Genomic DNA, 23,886 nt, shown 5'->3' with positions numbered 1-23,886 from the left:
TGCAATGCAGGAAGCACAGCAAAGGTTTGCTCCATTTATTAGCGATGTAATCAGGTAGTGCTTAAATATCCTTAAAAGAGAGAACCCTTGCTCTCCTTTTCAAATACTTCAGCTTTAGAAATATTTCTGGTTCAGCTGGAGGTGGTTCTGTGCTTTTGTCAGTTTCAGCACCTTTTGGCAGAAGATGCAGTGCTAATGGAAAATTCTACTGTTAAAAGCACCTCAAGACACATAAAATTCAATACAGTTAAATAAATGTTATTCCCTTCACATATTACTGTTAGCAGGAACAATAATGTAAAAAAAATCTGATTAGTCTTTTGACTTCGCAGCAAGTATTAACATTAGAGTCCATGACACACAAATGTATTTCCATCAGTATACCCAAGCACATAACACATTTGTGTCCTCTAACTTGATCTGAATTAACTGGAAATGTATAGATAAAAAAGTTTGACTGTTTACAACTTCCCATATAGTTTAGTGAATTGAGGTACAATCTGTATGTCTGTGATATTTGCCCCCTTAAATGTTACATACCCCACAGGAATAGATGGTTAAATAGACCAATAGACTGTAGTCCATTTAGACATCTAGTAGAATAGATGTGTGAATTTTTAATCATGCTCAAGGGCATCGGAGAACTGAGAAAGAACTGTGTATTATTGGATTCAAGGCATTATATTGTATTTGTATTCTGAAATGCATCCATACCCCAGTTAACAAGGCCCCTAACAAAGAAGCTCCTTTTTATAAAGGCTTTTTATGCCCACCTCCACTTTTTCCTCTATTCAGTTGGAGAAAAAGAAACTGTCAATACCAGATTGTGGCACTATGTTCTGCTATAAACAGTGCAACAAAGATGAGTTAGAAAAGAATGAGATTCTACTCGAGCTGATGGCACTATAGCTGTGTGGGCCTCTCTACAACAGGGAAGCCTAACAGCAACTGCCTCCAGAATCCTTTAATGTGAGGCATGAACAACAAAACGGGGCCAGGGGTTAGGAAAGCAGATTTTCTTGCTTCATTACCTATCTCCACCTTGTTAAAAGCGCATGGATCTATTAGTGTGGCCTCCAAAATGGAAATCATAAGGAAAGCAGAGGATGGTGAAAGGAAAAGCAATCCATGGATGCATTTTTCGAAAGAAGCTGTCAAGCTGCTTCCAGGAATTTCAAAATATTTTCATTTACTTAGGCAAGGCTTACCTGGATTTGTTATCTTATTTCACACCTGCATATGATTCATCTGAATGAAGAGTTTGCTGAAACATGTTTAACTGCTCTCTTTTTTAATGGCATAGGAAGCAATCACTATTGTCTCCCTGCTATTTCTGCTTCTGATAACACATTTCATGCCCAGGAACTCATTACCTTCATAAGCTAAGGTATACCTCTAGTGCAGTGGTTCCCAATCTTTGTTCCTCTAGATGTTTTTGATATCAACTCCCAGAAGCTCCAACCAGCTTAACTTACAATCAGGAATTCTGGGAGCTAAAGTAAAACCCTATAGAGCAGGCATGGGCAAACTTTGACCATCCAGGTGTTTTGGATTTCAACTCCCGCAATTCCTAACAGCCTACTGGCTGTTAGGAATTGCAGAAGTTGAAATCCAAAACACCTGGAGGGTGAAAGTTTGCCCATGCCTGCTATAGAGAAACAAAGGTTGGGGAACCACAGTTCTAGTAGGATACGGGCCATTTAGAAATGAAGCTGTTTGCCTCACAAATTAATAAAACAACCTGATGGAACAAAACAAAAAATCCAGGATTCGAAATTGAGATTTACAACATCCTAAAACATTTTGTAGGAAAAGTGACATTCTCATCTTTATTCTTGACAGAGGCTGAAGGTTGTGACAAGTAAGAAGTCTTTCATAATGTGTTGGGGATGATTATACCAAGAATAGTAAAACTGTCATTTTTTGATTGGTTCACGGTTTCTTTAGGATAAGAGGTATCACTTCTTGCATATGATTTTCTGGAAGATTCAGAGCAACCCTGGTAGAAATCCAATTTAACATAGTCCTTCACCTACTTATACACATCGTCTGTGTTTGATGCTTTTGTTCAACCTGATTGAAGTATTGTGAATCAGTCCCTTTCAAAGATACAGTTAAATTCTTGTTCTTTTAAAAATTCCTGTAAGAAAAGAAAATGAAATGAGGAAGAGAAAAATAGAATTAGACCGTAAGTTTGATTTACTATTGGGCTTCCTTTCCCTCAGCATGAATTGAGAGGGCAGTTTGTGGGTAATTAATGCCAGGAGAGCTAATTGTAGGACTACTCAAATAAAATATTATGATCTTGACTGAGGATTTGGTGGATGTGTCATTAAATGGGAATCGGGAATCTTTAGCCCATGGTTCAAATAGGACCAGTGAGCTTCTTTTCAGGCTCTGCCCTTTTCCCTCCATAATTATGTTTCTGTGATGGGAGATAAGAACTGTGATTTCCCCAGCACTGGCATGGAAACTTCTGATAAGAGGGAATTAAAATGAATATAAAGTTCAAATACTTTGCACTTTTAAACAGCAGGACATTTGAGTTTTTAATATTTTTAGTTGGCCTAGATTTGAGCTGTGTTTTGCATGTCTACATAACAATTTGTTTCTGCTGGCTTTGGTGATAAGCAGGTTTCATTATCTAACTCTTGTAATATTTCTTAAAGGATTCAAATAGTGAAACTAATAAAAGTATCACGTATCAAAAAATTTCAAAGAAAATTGAGGCAATGAAAGAGAAAATCAGAAATGGGGGAAGGCCATGATTTTTTCATTCTTAGCTTTCCAAGCAAATACAATCTGCTTTCATAATAATAACTACTACTACTACTACTACTACTACTACTTTATTCTTATACCCTGCCACCATCTCCCCGAAGGGACTCAGGGTGGCTTAAATATGGGACAGGAAAGTCCATTAAAACAAAACCACCAATATAATAAAATAAAAACATAAAATAAACAATCCATATAAAACACAATTGAACATAAGAGAAAAAAGCAGCATTGAGGCTCCATCAAACTATGATCAACAAGAACCCATGAGCATAATTATAAAAATGGGTGTCACTGATAGTTCAAAACAATGTACGATAGGGCCGGGGAAATGGATAAGGTACAGAGTACTATCTGGTGACCTAGGGACCGGGCATTTATATCTAGGGACTAATGGTTCTCAAATGCTTTCTTAAATTATCTCGCTTTTTTTCTGCAGAGCTTTCCTCTCATCAATCCTTCATGGAGAGTATGTGAGATAATTGCAATGTAGAGGACACTACATTCTTTGGATCGTGTTAATCTTTGCAGAACTTTGAAAAGTTACTTTTTAGACTCCAACATCTATAATCCTATCAAGCATGACCAAAATACTAACTTACAAATTATGTTCTGTAATAGCAGCACTTCTCAATCTGGAAGTCATTCTGTTAGTACAAATAGAGTATCCCTTATCCAAAACGCTTGGCACCAGGAGAGTTTGGGATTCAGATGTTTCAAATTGTGGTATTTCCATATGTATACATAATGTAGGACACAGATCTGAACATAACATTAATAATAATAATAATAATAACAACAACAACAATAATTCTGTTTCATATATAACTTAAGCACATAGCCAGAAGGTAATTTTATACAATAGTTTAGAAATTTTGTGCATGAAGCAAAGTCTGTATACATTAAACTATCAGAAAGTGTCACTATTTCAGCCATCAATTTGGACAATTTTGGATTTTGGAGGATTTCTGATTTTGAAATTTCAGATAAGGATGCTCAACCTGGACTTCTTTTCATTTATGCTATGAACAAACAATATTCTTATGGATGTTTGCTTGGAAGTGTTTTACCACTGATTGCCTTTCCCCCCTCCCTTCTTTTTGGAGTATTGTAACAGATTCCACCTGCAGAAGTAAACTTTCCTTGTACCTTTTTTGATGTGGTTCCTTTTCAAGTTTTAAGAATTTGTGATTTCTGAGTGAATTTACTTATTTCTCGCATCAGTTCATCGATCTGTTGTTGATGTTCACTGCAAAGGAAAATAAATTCCAGGACATACATATTCCATGACAAAGACAAGCAACCTGTTTAGCACTAACAACCCACATTGGAAGGCTTATCATGATTTGGCAGTCCTCCGACTGTTAAATTACCTGCCTAGCACAGTAGTAGCTATCATTTCCATTAGCTCAATTAACACCAGAGATTTCCTAGCACTCAAGTTACGCTGCTTTTGTACTACATGGGAACAGTTAACCCCAAGTGCTCTCATTTTTCTAAACAGGTTTGTAAGACATTCTTGTGAAATGTGCCTTTGAGAATAACCCCTTAATTCGATGTTTCTGCTCACTTCAACCTAGTACCAATATTGCACACTTAGGTTGCTTGTGAAAAATGCTTCCTCTTGAACTGACAGGTTATATTTAGTTATTGTGGCTAACAGTCTCTGGTAATCCAATCTTCTGCATATATAGGTCATATACAGATTTACCTTATTCACACATTACAAAAGTGAGCTAGGTTTTTGACGTTAACTCCAGCAGAATTTAAGTAAATTCTGCTCCTTGGTTTAGGAATCCTGAATTTAGACCTGGTTTCACTGATCTTGAGAGCAAGTGTACAGTAGTTTGAGCATTAGGACCGGGCTGTGGCGCAGGCTGGAAAGTAAGCCAGCTGCAACAAATCACTCTGACCAAGAGGTCATGTGTTTGAGGCCAGCCCGGTACCTGCGTCTTGTCTCTGTCTCTGTTCTCTGTCATGGCATTGAATGTTTGCCTTTATGTGTGCAATGTGATCCGCCCTGAGTCCCCTTCGGGGTGAGAAGGGCGGAATATAAATGCTGTAAATAATAAATAAATAAATGTTAGAAATGGAAACCAGGGTTTGAATCCTCTCTTAGCTACGGAAACCTACTGGGCAAGTTACTCTCAACCTCAAGAGGAAGGAAGACAAACCTCTGCTGAACAAATCCCACCAAGAAAACCTCATGTTAGGATCTCTATAAGTTGGAAGCGACTTGGACTCCTGATCTTAACAGTGAGAAAAAAATGTTTGTGTGTTTTGCGGTTCAGGTGTTCTCTCTGCTTTGCGCTCGGATTGAGTCAAGTTACTTCTCTGTTCTCATTAGCTTGCCTACGTTTGACACAGATGTCATGTTTCCCTGTGCCCACCACTATCGCCTTTTGGTGAATGGTCATCCAATAGTAGTTCTTATGACACTCATGACACTTGTATCATCTGTCAGGAGAAAATAAAATGCAGTGCTGGAAGTCCTATGCCACACCGCAAACGAATTGAGCTTGCAGTCCTGGATAGGCTTAAACTGGCTAAATGTCATTGACTTCTATGGGTCTTACAGCACAATATTGTATATGTATACGCTGCAATAAATAGCACTATTTTAAATTACACTTCTGGATCTCACTCTCCACATTTGCTGGGATTAGGGCCACTACAAAAGTGGAAAACCCACAAATATCTTAATCCTCCACCCCAAACATGCATGAAAAACATATCAACATCTCCAGTCCTTCACTCCCTATTCTACCTTGCCACCAGAATATCTAACACATAATTGAACCTTATTTCCAGTTTTAAAATCTCCTCTCCCCACGCAGTTTCCTCCCAATTCTTTTCTTCCTCTCAGTCTTCTGTCTTCCAACAAGACAGACCAGATTTTAAGTCCCTTTCTAGCCCAGGAAGTTGAGCCAGTTAAGCAGCAGCTACAAACAGGTGAATAAGAAAATCCATGAAAGAGAAACCCACAAATGTGGGAGGCCGACAGAACAAGGGTGGAAACACAGGTAACATCTGGCAATCACATTTTCAGGCTACAAACATACTGGACATTTCTGAAAATCATACCGGGATTTTTCTTGGAAGGTCTCAGAAATGTATTCCTTTAGCTTGGCAATCTTTTCTTCCCTGCACTTTATATCGGCCTCATTCTGCTTTTTCATTTCAGACACCAGCTCTGCATGCTGCACAAGGAAGCAATTGATAAATACCAAGGAGTAACTGAAAAACCTATGCTGGGATTTACTCTTGTCTTGAGAGCCTCAGCTGGACTAAAATGTATATTACAATGGAAAAGTCATAAACATAAATCAATTATATTCCATATTTTGACATACCTGAGTGTATTGTTCTTGAATGATTTTTGTATAATGTCTTATCGTTTCATCAAGCAGCTGGATCTGATCCTTAATTAAATTCTCTGATTCCTCCAGTCGTCTTTCAGTCTCTTTCTGATGCTCTTTTTCCAGTGCAATTGCTGTATTATACTTGGTAGCCTGTTTAAAATATTTTTTCAGAGCTATTGTACTGATTTACAATGCACGGTAAGACACAAATTCTTTAAAACACTCCTCCAAACCCATCTTTTCCATGAATCCTTTGGCACAACACTCCAATTGATGTATAACCAACCAGAACGGCACATTTTTCCCGTTTCCCCTCACTTCTGTTCCTATTTTTTTCCTGGAATATTATCTAACAGAACATTTGCAGACAAATCTTTCACTGGGGTCCAATTGCCAATAAATTTTACACTGCTAGATTCCCTGAACTCATTTATGTTTATATCCCATGATTCAGAATAGGAAAAAATCCACTCAAGGCAGTTTACAATAGAACAGAACAATAAGAATGAACAGAGGTCTCAAGGCAGGGTTGCCATATTAACAACTGATTTCTTAATTATTGAACCACTGCGGTGAAGTCTTATGTGTAAATTTAGATCCAGGAAAAAAAATAGGAACAGAAGTGAGGAGAAACGGGGGAAGAATGTGCCATTCTGGTTGGTTATACATCAATTGGAGTGTTGTGTATCTCCCTTTAGAACAGAAACTCCCAGCAGTCCTATTTGTGCTCCTCAAATAGACAAATATTCCCTACAATAGTTTTGAAGTGAATCAATATTTGCTGCCCACATCCAGCAACTAACATCTAAACACACTATTAATGGAATAATTAGTATAATCATACCTGGTAGTCAATATAGTATCCTATTCTTTAGTCAACACAACAGTATCATATTCCATATTCAATATCACATTCTCTAGTCAACCAGTCAACATGGTATTAATAAATTAAGTGCAGTCTTTCATTTTTTAACATCTAGAGTGATCTTATAATTATGATGAATTGCCTTTCAACTGGTTTCAATTAATACTACATAAGACAACAAGCTTGTTCTGCTAAAGGCATTCCCCAATTTCTGTCCCTTATTGGGCTTTGGAGGTGGAAAGGCTCCATTGTTTTGCTTCCCCCCCAGCAGCAATCCCAGTGAGGATTTTTCGGCAGTTTTCTGAGTTTACTGCTGTTAGATATAAGATACAGTACCTGTTCTTCAATTATTCTCATCAATTTGGTTATTATTGAATCCTTTTCCTTCAGGCAATCTGTTAGTTGTAGATTTTCCTTTTGCAGAGTTTTAAACATACCCGAAGAATAGTTCTCGTTACCTAAGGATGCCTATTTGGTAACAAAGGAGACAGTTGCCCTCTGTTTAATATTAAGTGCAGAAAGAACGTGCTAGTACACAAATGTAGAAAACAGTATTTTCCAACCTATGTTGGAAAATGAATTTATAGCAAATTGGTACCACTTTGTGATATCAAATGTGGATTTATTTAGATTCTGATGCTCTTCCTTCAGTTATTTTCCCTCTAAAATCCTGGGAAATGTGTATGCCACTATCCAAGCTGGCACCAGATGTTCCTCACAGAGATATTGTGACCCAAAATAACAACCATGTTTCATCAGTTTTAAGCTCCGTCGATTCTAAGCCACATCTGGACTCCTCGTGGACAAGAAGTTAAACATGAACCAACAATGTTATGCAGCAGCTAAAAAGGCCAATGGGATTTTAGCTTGCATAAATTGGAATCTAGTGTCTAGATCCAGGAATGTCATGCCACCCCTCTCTTCTGCCTTGGTTGGAGCATGTCTGGAATCACACTGTGTCCAATTCTGGGCAATGCAATTTAAAGGAGGTGTTGACCAGCTGGAATGTATCTGGAGGAGGCCAACTAAAAGGTTCAAGGGTCTGGAGAACAAGCCCTATGAGGAGTGGTTTAAAGAGCTGGGCATGTTCAGCCTGGAGAAGGCTAAGGAGAGCCATGATGAGGGCCATGTATAGATATGTGAAGGGAAGTCATAGGGAGGAGGGAGCAAGCTTGTTTTCTTCTGCTCTGGAGACTAGGATGCAATGGAACAACGGCTTCAAGCTATGGAAAGGAGATTCCACCTGAACATTAGGAAAAACTTCCTAACTGAGAGCTGTTCAGCAGTGGAACTCTCTGCTCCAGAATGTGGTAGAGGTTCCTTCTTTGGAGGCTTTTAAACAGAGGCTGGATGGCCATCTGTCAGGGGTGCTTTGAATGCGATTTTCCTGCTTCTTGGCAGAATAGGGTTGGACTGGATGGCCCACAAGGTCTCTTCCAACTCTTATGATTCTATGATCTATACTGCCATATAATGCAGTGTAGACTCATATACAGGCAGTCCCCAAGTTATGAACAAGATAGGTTCTGTAAGTTGAATTTGTATGTAAGTCAGAACAAGTACATTTTAAAGAGTAATTCCAGCCAAAATACATATACATACAAACACACACACTTTGGGTAGTATAGGGAAGGGTGATTTTGTTGTGTTTGTTTTGCTGTTGTGCCCCTGTTCAGAAAATTTCACTTCACTTCCTAGCTGAGTGATAATTGGATTTTGAAAAAAGTGAACTGTGGAAACAAGGATTGTCGAGAAAGCTGCAGTGGAAACATCTTTTTCCCATGATAACTCTTTCAGGAGTGAATTTTCCTTCCTAGAGGTAGATTTCTCTCACTTTCTGTTATCTTGCTCCCATTTTTAACTATGAGTTGTTTGTAAGGCGGATGTTTGTAACTCGGGGACTTTCTGTAATCCATTTCAATGCAATTAATCTGCACACCTATCACAATACCACCAAGAGAAAACAAGTTTTTTACTATATTTCTTCAATTCTATGACACACTTTTTCCAGATATAAACATCTCTAAAAATGTGGTGTGTCATAGAATCATGGGTGCTTATATATATAAACACACACACACACACACAGGCGGGGTTCTGTCGGTGATGCTGAAATTAATATGTATTTTATAATCGACGTCATAGACTAGAAAAAATGCAGTATTTATACAAAGCACCCAAAATTCTAAAATGCACTCTATTTTTCAAGATGTTTATATGGGGAAAACATGTGTCTTAGAATTTATGAAATATAGTAATTTATCTGGGAAGCTATCTGGGCCAAGCTTTAACACAGCAGGGTAAGCTAACAGCTGCAGTAAAATCTTGTCAGTCGAAAGGTTGACAGTTCGAAGCCCAGGTCAGGGTGAGCTCCTGGCCTTTAGCCCAGCTTATTTATTTATTTATTTATTTGCAGTATTTATATTCCACGCTTCTCACCCCGAAGGGGACTCAGAGCAGATCACAAGGTACACATATAAGGCAAACATAGAGACAGAGACAGACACAGAAGCAATTTAACCTTCTCCAGCTTCCAGCTTCCTGAGGATATGCTCGATTCTGGCCACAGAGGGAGCAGCTGCTTCATCATCTACTGTGATGCCGACTTCCTCATTCCAAACACTGCTGGATGATTTTTATGGTGTCATAAATTAGTTAAATTAGCCTCCCCACATAGTGGTACCTAAATTTCGTACTTGATAGATGCAATTATCTTTCGGGTTGCTTAGGTCAACAATGAGCAGGGCTATTTTTTAATTTTTAATGATCGGGCGCTCACTCCGCCACAGGCTAGCCTCGAACTCATGACCTCATGGTCATAGTGATTTACTGCAGCTGACTACTAACCAGCCTGCACCACAGCCCGGCTTCTGCCTACCTAGCGGTTCAAAAGCAAATTGTGAGTAGATAAATACGTACGGCTTAATAGAGGGGAGGTATTTATTGTAAGCTACCCATAAGGAAATGCCAGAAAAATGCCAGCGATTAGATCAAAGGAGGAAGTTACGAACAAAGATCTTCAGCAGGGAGATGGAGCAACAGTACCCCTCCCCCCGTGGCCATAACTGAGCACAAGCCTCCAAGATGCCGAATATGGGAAAAGCCTATGTATACCATTATCTATGTACAATTGTCTGTCTTGTCTGTGTATAAATGGCATTGAATGTTTGCTGAATATGTATGTTCTGTGATCCACCCTGAATCCCCTTTGGGGAGAGAAGAGCGGAATATAAATACTGTAAATAAATAAATAAATTTAAAGAGTGTATTTTGGACATCAAAAGAAGAGATTCCAGAAACAGCATACTCCCATGTGTATTAAAAATTTGAATCACGGAAGGTAGCCCTGGGGGGAAAAGGGCTTTCACATAATGATTTATTGTGTTGTACAGTGGGTGGCGGTGGATGAAATTTGAAAAAGGACATGACGATCACATATAAGCGGTTTGGTCCTGTTGATGTTCGTTTAACAGTGCACATTAATTAAAGCTACTCTAGTAACATGTCCAGAGGGATACAGAGATAAATTGGCTAAGCATTTATTTGAACAAATATTGTAATGCACGTATTGACCTCTCACACTTTAATTTCAGTGAGCCAGTTCAGCCTAAGTAACATGATTCCAACAAAGATGCCTGACACAATCAAGCTAACATTTCTGTGCTGCTAATCAATAGGGGCATGGTTGCAATCTCATTTACATTTATATGGGAATAATTCCCATTGAATTTAGGACTGACTTCCAAGTATACATTTACGCGATTGAAATGTAAGCAATTCTTTCCACAGACTGCTTTGCGAAGACAATCTAATTAAATACTTTAAATTTACACTGTTTCTTTTAATTTAAATTAAAAGGGAGAACAACAAAAGCAAATTACATGGGGTGCATCTGTCTACACTGTAGACTGAATGCAGTTTGACACCACTTTAACTGCCATAGTTTAATCTTTTGCGAAGAATGCACAAGACCTATAAAACTATTATTATTATATTTGTTATATTTATTTATACCCCACTTTATCTCTTCCGGAGGAGACTCAACTTCCATAATTGCATAGCATTGAGCCATGGCAGTTAAAGTGATGTCAAGCTGCATGAATTCTACAGTGTAGATGCACCTTTTGTAAGTTCATACCATTTTGGGGTCCCTATTCATGATCTCTCATTGTGCTTGCTTGTTATTCTAGGTTATGTGTTGCCTTTTAAAATGCAAATATCCATTCTAAGATAGCTTATTCATGAGCATGTTGCCGTAAGCATTCATAAACATTCATCAGAGTGCATCTCAGTTTATTTCTCCTTTGTTAGAAAATTCAAACCTACAGTTCCCTCTGCAAAATTTTCTCTTTCTGTTGACTTGATATTGGACACTTTTCTTAGTTTTTGAATCCAAAGTCTTTCTGATCTGTCTGTTTACATGTACGAAATTTTAACTTCCAGCTATGTAAGAAACAGGACACCCTTACCGGGAAAAATTTGCTGGCATGTGTCTTTCCTTCTGCTATGAGATTGCTTGCGATTTTGGTGGATGATCTTGTTTCTTGAATTCCAGCTGCTTTCCCCACGACGCAAGGGGGGACCCTTGGCATCACATGGCTATGCGAACGCAACGTGTTGGGACCACCATATTTGTATGGATCAGGAGCATTCATGGCATATACACTCTTTTTAAGATTTCGAGACTTCGCGTGGGTCATGATGGCGGTAGTCAAAGGCTCTGAGGTATCTGTCAAGAGAAGAGTTAGCGGTGACTTCTTAAAAATCTGAAAAGGCCATGATTAATTTGTCGATCAAAAGACCACAAGGGCCATCCATCCATCATCTTGCCATGCAGGCATATATATCAAATATATCATATATACTCAAGTATAAGCTGACCTGAATATAAGCCGAGGCACCCAATTTTACAACAAAAAAACTGGGAAAACATTGACTCCAGTATAAGCCGAGAGCTTATCTGTCAGGGGTGCTTTGAATGTAATTTTCCTGCTTCTTGGCAGGGGATTGGACTGGATGGTTCATGAGGTCTCTTCCAACTCTGTGATTCTATGTTGTTTGGTTGGTTAGTACCAAACAACAAGGATGATGGATGTGGACCAAACTTGGTACACGTGTATGAAGGGACCGAAGAGAGGAAGAAAACAAAGAAAGAGAAAAGGAAGGTAAGGGAAAAGAAGGAAGAGAGAGTGGAAGGGAAGGAAGGAGAAGGGAAAAGGAAAAAGGAAGAAGAGAAGAGGGAACAATCAAGATCAATTTTCCATTAAGAAGAGCTGGAAGAGAAAATAAAGAGTATGAGGTAATATAAGAAGGAACAAGAAGATACAACTCTTAGATTTAAAATTAGGTTTGTTATTGAGGATATAGAGAATGTATTGTCGAAGGCTTTCATGGTCGGAATCACTGGGTTGCAGTGAGTTTTCCGAGTTGTGTGGCCATTTTCCAGAGGCATTCTTTCCTGATGTTTCGCCCACATCTATGGCAGGCATCCTCAGAGGTGGAGCCCCCGATGGCGCAGTGGGTTAAACCTTTGTGCCGGCAGGACTGATGACTTGAAGGCTGCTGGTTTGAATCCAGCCCGGGGAAAGCATGGATGAGCTCCCTCTATCAGCTCCAGCTCCATGCAGCGACATGAGAGAAGCCTCCCACAAGGATGGTAAAACATCAAAACATCTGGGTGTCCCCTGGGCAATGTCCTTGCAGATGGCCAATTATCTCACACCAGAAGCGACTTGCAGTTTCTCAAGTTGCTTCTGACACACACAGATGGTGTTCATTTCCATGGTTTCTTCCTTCCTGTTGAAATTGTCCACCTGCTTGTGGATTTCAGTGTCTTTTCTGTGTAATCTGACATGGTGGTTGTTAGAGTGGTCCAGCATTTCTGTGTTCTCAAATAATATTGGTTCATCAAGTGACTTCTGAGTTAGTCTGCAGTGCCTTTCATGTTCCTTGATTCGTGTCTGGGCGATGCTGCATGTGGTGGTTCCTATGGAGACTTGTCCACAGCTGCATGGTATACAGTAGACTCGTTCAGAGGTAATAATAATAATAATAATAATAATAATAATAATAATAACAACAACTTTATTTTTATACCCCGCCCCATCTCCCCGAAAGGACTCGAGGCGGCTTACATGGGGCCTTGCCCGATAAAACAATCAAATATCAAAACACAGCAATAAAACAGTTATCCAAGGTAAGAGGATCCCTCTTGTCCTTTGCTGAGCGTAGCATTTGTTGGATTTTCTTGGTGGGTCTATAGATAGTTTGTAGGTTGTGTTTCTTCATCAGCTCCCCTATGCGGTCGGTGGTTCCTTTGATGTATAGTAAGAGCACTTTTCCTCCGGGTGGATCTTTGCCTTTTCTCTCATGGCTTGTTCTTGGTCTTGAAGCTCTTCTGTTGTCTGTGGAGGAGTATCCATTGGCCTGGAAAACCCAGTTTAGATGGCTTAGTTCACTTAGGAGGAGGCGGGGTTTGCAGATTCTTTATGCATGGTCTGTCAGGGTGATGGTTGGAGTTTTTATGTAGGTATCTATCTGTGTTTGTAGGCTTTCTGTAAACTGTGGATGACTAGGACATTTTAGTCCTGGACCACCTCTACAGCATCCACCCAAACATCCAATTCACCATGGAAAAAGAAAATAAAGAAAACTGCCTTTTTCTAGATGTCCTAGTCATCTGCAAACCCAATCAACAATTGGGTCAGCATTAGAGACTCTTCTACCAATTTAGTTTTTTTTTTTTTTTTCGTGTCAGGAGCAACCGGAGTTGTTTCTGGAGTGACAGAATTGGCCATCTGCAAGGACGTTGCCCAGGGGACACCTGGATGTTTTGATGTATTACCATCCTTGTGGGAGGCTTCTCTCATGTCGCTGCATGGAGCTGGAGCTGATAGAGGGAGCTCATCCGCACTCTCCCCGGGTGGGATTCGAACCTGGCAGCTTTCAGGTCAGCAACCCAACCTTCAAGTCACGAGGCTTTTATCTCCTAGGCCAGGGGTCCCCAAACTAAGGCCCGGGGGCCGGATGCGGCCCTCCAAGGCCATTTACCTGGCCCCCGCCCTCAGTTTTAGACTTAGGCTCGCCCAAAGTCTGAAATGACTTGAAGGCACAATAACAACAATCCTACTTGATTATCTCATTGGCCAGAAGCAGGCCTCACACTTCCCACTAAAATCCTGATAAGTTTACAGTATGTTGGTTAAAATTATTTTTATTTTTAAATATTGTATCGTTCTTTCATTTACTAATATTGTAAATGAAATATTGTAAATGAATGATATGGTAATAATATAATATATTGTGTATACATATAATATTATAATATTATAATGTAATACAATATAATATTTATTTATTTATAACAGTATTTCTACCCTGCCCTTCTCACCCAATAGGGTGGCTAATAATAATAATACAATATAATAATATTGTATAATATAATAATATTATTTATATATTATATATTAAATGTAATATTACTAATAATATTACGGTATAATGGTATAGTACAATATCTATATATATAAAAGGGTAATGAAATTTCGGCCTAGGACAAAACAACAAAACTACACATCCCAGAAACACTAAAGTTGGCAGCACAACCCCTCATCCATGCCTCTACGTTCATACAACAAAAAGAAAAGAAAAATAAAGTCGTAATTAGAGGGAGAGGAATAATTGTTTTTATCCAATTGCTGCCAGGTAGAAGGCTAAGCTCCGTCAGGGGAAAACCTTTACCCTTTACCTTAACTACCACCAATACCTCAATACTTTATTTCCCATACTACCATACTTCGCCACAGCAACGCTTGGCCGGGCACAGCTAGTAGTAATATATAATGCTAATATTGTGCTATGCTAATAATATAATATATTGTATGTACATACAGCTTGTAAACCGCTCTGAGTCCCCTTCGGGGTGGGAGAGGGTGGGGTATAAATGTATCAAATAAATAAATAATTGTTGCTGGGGTTTTTTTGGGTTTTTTTGGCACTACAAATAAGACATGGGACATAAATAAATAAATAAATAAATAAATAAGACATAGGAATTTGCTTGTTTTTTTTTTTCAAATGATAATTCGGCCCCTCAACAATCTGAGGGACCATGAATCGGCCCTCCACTTAAAAAGTTCGGGGCTCCATACCAAGTTAGGTAGAATTGTTGGATTTTCTTAGTAGGTCTGTAGATAGTTTTGTAGGTTGTGTTTCTTCATCAGCTTCCCTATGTGGTTGGTGGTTCCCTTGATGTATGGTAAGAACCCTTTTCCTCTGGGTGGATCTTTCATCTCCTGGGTTGTTCTTTTCCTTGCAGCAATTCTGTTGTCTTTGGTGGAGTCTCCATTGGCCTGAAGAGCCCAGCCTGCCCATTGTGGCCATTGTGATGCACTTCTCAGAGCTACGCATAGACAGCAATTCTATGCAAGCCTGGGAGCTGTAGTTTTACAGGCACTTCCCTGTCAGTTTTCCATAGCGAGAAGCCATGGCAGTTAAAGTTGGTGCCAAATCTGCAATGCTTGCCATGCTTCTGAATGGCAAGGAGAGGCGCTAGGCCTGAGGCAGCCACTCGTTGCTAGGCGACCAGATGCGGAAATGAGGGTTTCTTAGTGTAGGGGGGAGGCTAGGCCTGAAGCAGCCCGTTGCTAGGCGACCAGACGCGGAGGGGAGGGGCTGAGGGAGGGGAGTGGTGGCCGCTGCACTGCGACAAAGCGAAACAGGGAGGGCGCGCGCCCCTGCCCTCCCGGCCTTGCGATTGGCCCGTTTGGACCTAAAGGGGGCGGGGCTCGTCTCCCGGCGCTGCTTGGATTGGCTGGGCCGTCTTTGAGTGACTGAGAGGCTCCACCCCCTCCTGCTTTAACTCCTTTTGCATGAGAAAAGAATGGAGGGAGGCTGGCAGAAGCAGGTGGGCATGGAATACTGATATATCTATATTATATTAATAATGTTGTAATATAATATATCATATATAACACAACTTATGATATAATACAATATATAATATTCATCTTATAATATACTGTATATATTGTTTTCTAATAACAACAATAATTGTATATTGCTAGATGTATGTATGTATAATAGGATAATATATTACAATATAGTAATATATAATAATAAAATTATTGTATATAATATTATATACAATAATATTATTGTATAGTAATATGATATTACTAATAATATGGCAGTCTAGTGGTATAGTACAATATAGTAATATATAATACTAATATTGTGCTATGTTCATAATATAATACATTATATATACATATGCTATTAATATTATAAGGTAATACAATATAATACTCATAATAGTACAAAATAATATACAGTAATAATATTGTAATATAGTAATGTTAATATATTAAATATAATTTTACTGGCAATATAGAATGATATACTGTTTCATTTTTGTATATTTTTAAATTCTAAGTTGTAATGTATTTGATTGTGAGCCGCTCTGAGTCTGCATGGCAAGATAAAGCGAGATATAAATAAATAAATAAATTGTAATTTGTACTGTTTTTGGTGTTGAGAGCTGCTTTGAGTCTCCTTTAAGAAAGGAAAGCAGGATATAAATATGATAATAATATTGCTGAGACATATACATTTGATACATATATATACTAGTTAATATGGGAACTTTATTGGAGGATGAAAGCATGATATAAATATGATAATAATATTGCATATACATATATGTTTATATATATTAATATATGTGTATCATATTATATATATATATGATACACATATAATTAATATAGAAACTTTATTGGAGGGTGAAGACACGATATAAATATGATAATAATATTACTAAGACATATGTGTGTGTGTGTATGATACATATATAATAATTGATATACTAGTTATTATAGGAACTTTGTTGGAGAGAGAAAGCATGATATAAATATGATAGTAATATTGCCATCATATATAGTACACACACAATAGTAGAGTCTCACTTATCCAAGACTCGCTTATCCAAGATTCTGGATTATCCAAGGCATTTTTGTAGTCAATGTTTTCAATATAGCATGATATTTTGGTGTTAAATTCGTAAATACAGTAATTACAACATAACATTACTGCCTATTGAACTACTTTTTCTGTCAAATTTGTTGTATAACATGATGTTTTGGTGCTTAATTTGTAAAATCATAACCTAATTTGATGTTTAATAGGCTTTTCCTTAATCCCGCCTTATTATGCAAGATATTCGCTTATCCAAGGTTCTGCTGGCCCGTTTAGCTTGGATAAGTGAGACCCTACTGTACTAGTTATTATAGGAACTTTGTTGGAGAGAGAAAGCATGATATAAATATGATAGTAATATTGCCATCACATATAGTACACAGATATATATATATATATATATATATATATATATATATATAAGTTAATATAGGAACTTTATTTAAGGGTTTTGAAGGACCGAATTCCTCAGCTCCATAGATTTACACATAAAGGGGATTTAGTAGGATTTTGTCTGCAGCAAAAAGGATATATTGTTTTATTTCTTAATTGCTGTTTATTATTACTAACTATTTTTACTTCTATTACATCTTTTTTCCCCATAAAGAGGAAACAAGGTGATAAAGTCTCCTTCGTGCTATCGCAATGCCTAACAGTCAGGGAAGCATCCCTTAATAGTAACAAAGATGGGCTCCTTAAGGAAGATGAGTGGGTGTTTGTATAATAATAATAATAATAATAATAATAATAATAATAATAATAATAATAATAATAATACATTTTCTTCTCTTAAAAGAGACTCAAATTAGCTGTAGGATTTCAAGATAGAGAGAAAAAAGTAGGATTTCAAGACAGAGATAAAGTATTCCATCTTTGTCAAGAAGAATGCAAGTCACAGTGCCTCCTGGAATTTATCTAATGCTTCTTTTGCCTCCGGCGCATAAGAGATGTGCAGCGTGGGTTGGCTGAAGGAGAGATAGGAAGAAAGAGACATCCAGTTTATGGCAAGATGGGTAAATGGGTGTTGCCAGGCTCTGTTTAGGATGCAACACTACTCATTTTCCTCTTTTTTTGATCTCTTTTCTACCAGAGGCAAGCGCTAAGGCGAACCTGGCTGGAGCGAACCATTCACTGAGTTTGTGCCATGAAGCTGATTTCCTCTGGCTCTTTGTCTCCCCTGAAGATACGTCTGTTGGGTCTCCTGTCAGCCTTCCTTTTTGTCTTCTCAGCGTTGGAAAAGAGACAGACAATTTCACTGCATTTTGAATCCAGGATTAATTTATCTATCCGTCCGTTTCTCCTTGCATTCTGCCACAGCATATTACAGGTAACTACTAGGTGTTATATGTTCTTGCCCCTAGTCCCCCCGGGGAGATGGAGGCAGGGTATAAAAATAAAATTATTATAATTGTTATTTTATATTCTCCATTCTCTTTCAACAATAGTGGGTTTGGCTTGTCTGAAAAAGCATTGGGGATTGATATTTTGGAGTTTATTAATCTGTTTGCAATTGTTCACCATTTAACCGCTTTGGACTGTAATGAAGTTTTGATTGATTGATATTCTGAAGTCTCCTCAATACTTTTGGAAGCTGCTGCTTTCTGCCAGGTGGTCCATGTTGTTGTTTTTTTCTGAGCTGACTTTGATGAAAAGAGATGGAATACAGTTCTTTATGGGACAATTCCATTCAATTCTAAGATATTCCCTATTTATTCCAAGCATGCTGTACTTTCATCAGTTTCAATAGATATTAACAACTTATTTTTTTTCGAGCAGACGTCTGACCTTAATTTCTGTGTTCCTTGAAACAGCTTATTTTTCCTCAGAGGAAACCTTTGAGAAGGAAATTATTATCTGTCTCCTTTCCAATAGCTGGTGAGATGCTTGCTTCTCTCTGGCTGGTAACTGATTTCAAGGCAGTTTAGAACCACTTGAAATTAATTTACTTTCACTTGAAGGTCAATGACTGAACAAATATCCCTATTTAGTCTCTTATTGTTTTCTTGATTATATACACGCACTTCTTTTTTAAATGCTAATTTTAAGACACTTGATTGTTCTGCATATCTTTGTTCCTTCAGTACTCCTAAAACTGTAAATATAATAACATGCTGAGTGCTCTATATGTTGGTTATTCTGCTTGTTATTTGTTTCTGACCATTTGTATATGGAACATTGAAAATCATATGACAACTTAGAAATTACCTTGACAGAAAATATAAAGAGTTCAGGTTTTTCTTTTTGAATCAATAGCATCTGGATTAAAATGTGTTTTTCAATAGATGCTATTTTTCCTGAAAGATATCATGTAAATAGTCTTTTTCATTTTTTATTGCTTGCTGAGAGTTGCATTTTATACAGCTTTGTGACGACTGGATGTTACAGGTTCCTAATTGTGCTATTTATGTTGCCATGTACATGTGATGTATGTGGTTAATTGTTTGGATATTACTCTGTGATTTAGATATTTTATCTAAAGGGGTTATGGAAAGGATTTAATGCATTATCGTTGCTATTGTTTTTATGACTGCAATGGTTTCAGCACATACTAAGTTCTCAAGAAATTGCTTAATTGCAGAAATTCACCTTGAAATTGGCATTTATTTTAGTGGTATTTCTGTTACTGGTAGATATATTGGAAATAAACTTGTTAAATGATTGTTAAACCGAGTTGCATCAATTGAAAAGTCTTCTAGTTTTTAATTATTTTCCTTCCGATTGCTCCAAAGCCACACCCATTGCCTTTCTAAATAAAATAAAGAAACTGTGCCTGCTGAAATATACCAGTTACAATGTATACAAGAAATATTCATAAGACTGACCTACCCAATTTAATATTCTTATTTGAGAATAAACCTCACCAGTCTGAATTTTTCTTTTTGAGAATTTCAAATCAGTAAATCCAAGCACTTGCATTTAATCAGATTCCCATTCCTGTAATGTTTCTGTAATAAGTTTGGGTGAAATAATCTGCTTTGAGGTTACAGGAGGAGTAGAAATGTCAGTTTTACATAGCATGCTTCATGATTTGTGTGCCTTTCTAGTGGGCTGTACATGTAATATAATGTAGTTTAGTGTTTCAGCAAGAGATGGAGTGGCATATGTCTCTGACATGGAGGAGTTTGGAAACCTGGAGGTTTCCCTATATATTTTGAAAGGAATTCGTTATTTATTTATTTATTTATTTATTTATTTGCAGTATTTATACTGCTACTTTTATTGCTACTTTTTGTGACACTGAATACAGATAAACTGTGATTAACCTAAACTGAGTTTAATTGAAACAAGCCATCTTTTAATCAAAATTAATTTGTTTTCACTTAACCTTGTTAAACCTAATCCGGGTATCTAGAGGTCCACTGATCTGAATGTTGGGCTAAAGCTCTGGGAGAACACGGTGCGAATCCACACTGAGACATGGAAACAGACTGTGTTTCTCAGAGGGAGGCAAAGGCAACCCCGCTTTAAAAGAAATCTTATTAAGACAATCCTATGAAACTTAGCCATTTTTTGCACTTAACTCTTCCCCATCCCTACCCAAAATTAATCTACTGCCATTTCTTTCTTCTTCTACGAAAGGACAAGAAGTAATCATTTAGTTCTCAAACTGGGAGAAGGGAAGTGAGACTTGACAACTACTGTAGGTTTTTGGAAAGGAACCATCTCTAGACCCAATAGAGGTAATTAGGCAGTGGGGTATGAAAGGTGTCCTTGTTTACGTTAATCACCTAAGCATTGATTTTCTGCCTCATAACCTGAGAAATTGAAAAGCCATATACAGCAATTAATTGATAGGAGCTTGAGTAAAAAAGTGAACAATTTCTAGTCTTACAGTGCTATTTTCCAAGTAGTAGTTACAGCAATAAAACACACAATCTTGTGAGATGGCTTAGGCAAATATTTGTTATGATGACAGCTTCCTGAGATACATGACGTTTTGTCTTTGGTTGCAGATATTATTACTTGCCATAAAGTTGACTTTGACTTCTGACAACTGTATGAATGAGTGACTCTTCCAAGAGCCCAGCCCATTAACTGCCCTGCAAACTCAGAGCTGTAATATCCTTAATTGAATCCATCTACCTGTATTGCGGTCTTGTTCTCTTCCTATTGCCCTTGAACTTCCTGAGCATTTTAAATGAATCTTGATGTGTCCAAAGTACATCAGCCTCAATTTTGTTATCTTGACTCTACTGAAAGTCCAGGCCTGATTTATATCTAGGTCACCTAGATCACACCTTCAAGTTACCAGTTGACCTATGGTGACATCATGAATTTTTCAAGAATTTAAGCAAGGAATACTCAGAGGTGGGTGCGGGTTTGGCAGTTCTTTTTCTGAAATATATCCAACGGCATCTAGTATTTGTTGGGAGTCTCCCATCCAAATAGGATCCATGTAGTATTTGTCTTTTTGGAAATCCATAGTATCGTTACAACTCTTCAACACATTTAAAGTGAGTTCATTTTCTTCCAGTCATATTTCTTTACTGTCCAGTTTTCACACCCATACATAGAAATTGGAAATATGGCATTATCTTGAATTAAAAGTGCAGATAAATGTACACTCTTGCTACGCGTAGAGCTTTTCCGCTCTCTGGGGAGGGGGGCTGGATTATAAACTATGAAGTTAGCTGAAATTCTTCCTCCTTAACATGTCTATGAATAGCTGTGATTTAGGAAAGTATCTGCTAAAGTGGTCTACAGTCCACAATTGTTGCCACAGTACTTCCTATAAGTATTTTAATCTGTGTTACCTGGTCAATAAGTACAGATGTGATTAATGAAAAATCCCCAATATTGGTACCTATTATTTTCAGAAAGCTTGAGTTGGCAGAACTTGCTTTTCCTACTTATTAATATCACTTAATGGAGAGACAAGTCTTGGCTGCCCTTAACAGAGCATGTAGCTGCTAGACAAGAGCTTCATGCCTGTCTGGAACTGTCTTCATATTTTAGAGGACCTGTCATTTTTTTCCCTAGATGCCTCAGAGCTGGAAAGGTGGTGAGATATTGGGTTTGCTTTGTATTCTGAAGACTCACTGAGGTATTTTTAGTAGCTGTCTGGACAGTTCTCAGAAGTGCATATTATTATAATACATTTTGTATAGTGAGAAATTCATAAAATGCATGAGGAAAAAGGACGAAGGTTCGTAACTGGCCTTAGTTGGACCAGCAGACAAGATGAAACACTTGGGCAGCATTATTAGGAAGAGGGTGGCAAACAGAAAGGAATTTTAATTCCTTTCTCACTTGAAAGCCTTGTAATCTTTTATTCTCTAGGTAAAACAATTAATTCATAACCCACGTGCCTAATCAGTAGGAACACCAAATCGGTAGGGTTGGTGGCCACAACGCCATGCTTTTTAGATTGGACCCATAAGAGTAATAGCTGTGTTTTCCTCACTTTCTGTCCCTGAGATAACTGAATTTTTAAATTTGGCTTGTTGTAGAAACAAAGATTGGTGAGACGGCTTCACTGGAGACATTTTCCCCCATGATAACTTCCGAGGAGTAGATTTCTCTCAGTTCCTGTTGTCTCACCCCTGTTCATAACTATGAGTCATTTGTAAGTCAGATGTTTGTAACTCAGGAACTGACTGTAGATATTTAAGAAATCCTTGTTTCCTTACCAAAGCCTTTTTTCTGCTAGTATCAACATGAAACATTCAAAAAGGGAAGCTGAACTATTCAAGATCACTTCTATTGAGCTAGACAGGCATGGGCAAACTTCGCTGGTAGGCTGTTAGGAATTGTGGGAGTTGAAGTCCAAAACACCTGGAGGGCCAAAGTTTGCCCATGCCTAATATATACAGTATTATTTCTCCTGATACTTTGTAAGTGGGAAAAAACTACACCTCCTACCTCAGACAGGATGAAGTCTGCCTCCATCAGAATCGTCTGTGAGGTGGAATGAAGATGGGTGGAATCCCGTCCTCACAAAGAACAGAACCTACACCTCTGTGTCATTCTTTCCTGGACTATGAGTGCATTGACTATACATGGCGTCATTCACAAGGCCACCAAGTAACTTACTGCTGTTACTACTGCCTTCCTTAGTTTGGGAGAGTTAAAAAAGAACTGATTCACTCAGTCCCTTATAATTTTTAGGCATGCTCCAAATATATATTTCCATTTTATTGTCTTATTGATTTCTTTTTTTGTCCTCTTTATTTTATTTCTCTATTATATTGTATTTTTCTGTATTATACTGATGTCTTGTTTGAAAAGTGTACTTGTAAGAGCTTTAATATCTTGCAGTGATGGCGGATGCTATTCAGGATTGGAAAGGCAAGGTGACCAAGTGAGGGTGAACCTAAAGTCAACAATAGAAGGAGCCAACCGATTTTGGTTTTATCCCCTTCCTGTCACCTTGTAATGATATTGCAGTGCAGGTTTTTAACATTTCATGTCTAACTGAAATGGTAGCTCCTTTGCTGTCATATTTTATTGTCTAGGGGGAATGGGAAGAAGTGTCCTACCACGTAGATGTGTCTTGTCTTTACTATTGGTGCTGATATGACTGTGGACCACTTATTTAGAAAGATGGGTATTAGTTATGATGGCTACTCAGGGTGGTTCCTTTTAAAAGTAAAGAGGATTAGCCTTTGTCCTAAGAAGCTTATAGTTTGCATTTTTGTGAGATATTCAAAAGGAGGAGGGGAGACAGGGCTAACAGAGAAGCAATACCTTATATCAATGACATATAGTTATATTTAGTTACAGACTGAGTCACAGCAGGGCATTTACAAGTCAGTGAGCATTTTAAGGTCAGCCGGTTATGTATCATGGGTAGCAGGGCCAATCTTTTGTTACTAGTCCCAAAATTAACTCATATTCACAAAGAGCATGATATTTTCTACTTGTTTGTCTGTCTGTCTTGGTTCCAAGTCTTCCATAGTTGCAATT

The 23,886-nt window shown here is 37.9% G+C and overlaps 2 protein-coding genes across 9 annotated transcripts in view; one reads left to right on the top strand and one right to left on the bottom strand.

Moving 5' to 3' along the window:
• Nucleotides 1–1,806: 1,806 nt before the first annotated feature.
• LOC100556345 (uncharacterized) lies at nucleotides 1,807–22,947 on the bottom strand. 2 transcript variants are annotated; one of them, XM_003227766.4, is made up of 7 exons: nucleotides 22,843–22,947; nucleotides 11,475–11,734; nucleotides 7,342–7,473; nucleotides 6,132–6,290; nucleotides 5,863–5,978; nucleotides 3,928–4,027; nucleotides 1,807–2,140 (listed from the first exon to the last, which is right to left on the bottom strand). In XM_003227766.4, the coding sequence occupies exons 2-6, from the start codon at nucleotides 11,703–11,705 to the stop codon at nucleotides 3,949–3,951; spliced, it is 717 nt and encodes a 238-aa protein (XP_003227814.1). In that variant the 5' UTR covers nucleotides 11,706–11,734; nucleotides 22,843–22,947; the 3' UTR covers nucleotides 1,807–2,140; nucleotides 3,928–3,948. The 2 variants fall into 2 exon arrangements, with proteins under 2 accessions (XP_003227814.1, XP_008119300.1); XM_008121093.2 differs by lacking the exon at nucleotides 22,843–22,947 and adding an exon at nucleotides 15,156–15,554.
• The window catches only part of sanbr (SANT and BTB domain regulator of CSR), a 51,798-nt gene continuing 43,703 nt past the window's right edge, over nucleotides 15,792–23,886 (top strand). For all 7 annotated transcript variants that reach the window (XM_062970132.1, XM_062970125.1, XM_016997573.2 and 4 more), the window contains exons 1-2: nucleotides 15,792–15,910; nucleotides 18,071–18,307. The gene's annotated coding sequence lies outside the window, so the exon portion shown is untranslated. The remainder of the gene's footprint in view (nucleotides 15,911–18,070; nucleotides 18,308–23,886) is intronic.

The sequence above is a fragment of the Anolis carolinensis genome, chromosome 1, assembly GCF_035594765.1.
Source record: "Anolis carolinensis isolate JA03-04 chromosome 1, rAnoCar3.1.pri, whole genome shotgun sequence".
Classification (NCBI taxonomy): Eukaryota; Metazoa; Chordata; class Lepidosauria; order Squamata; family Dactyloidae; genus Anolis; species Anolis carolinensis.
This window is presented reverse-complemented; position numbering and strand designations above follow the sequence as displayed.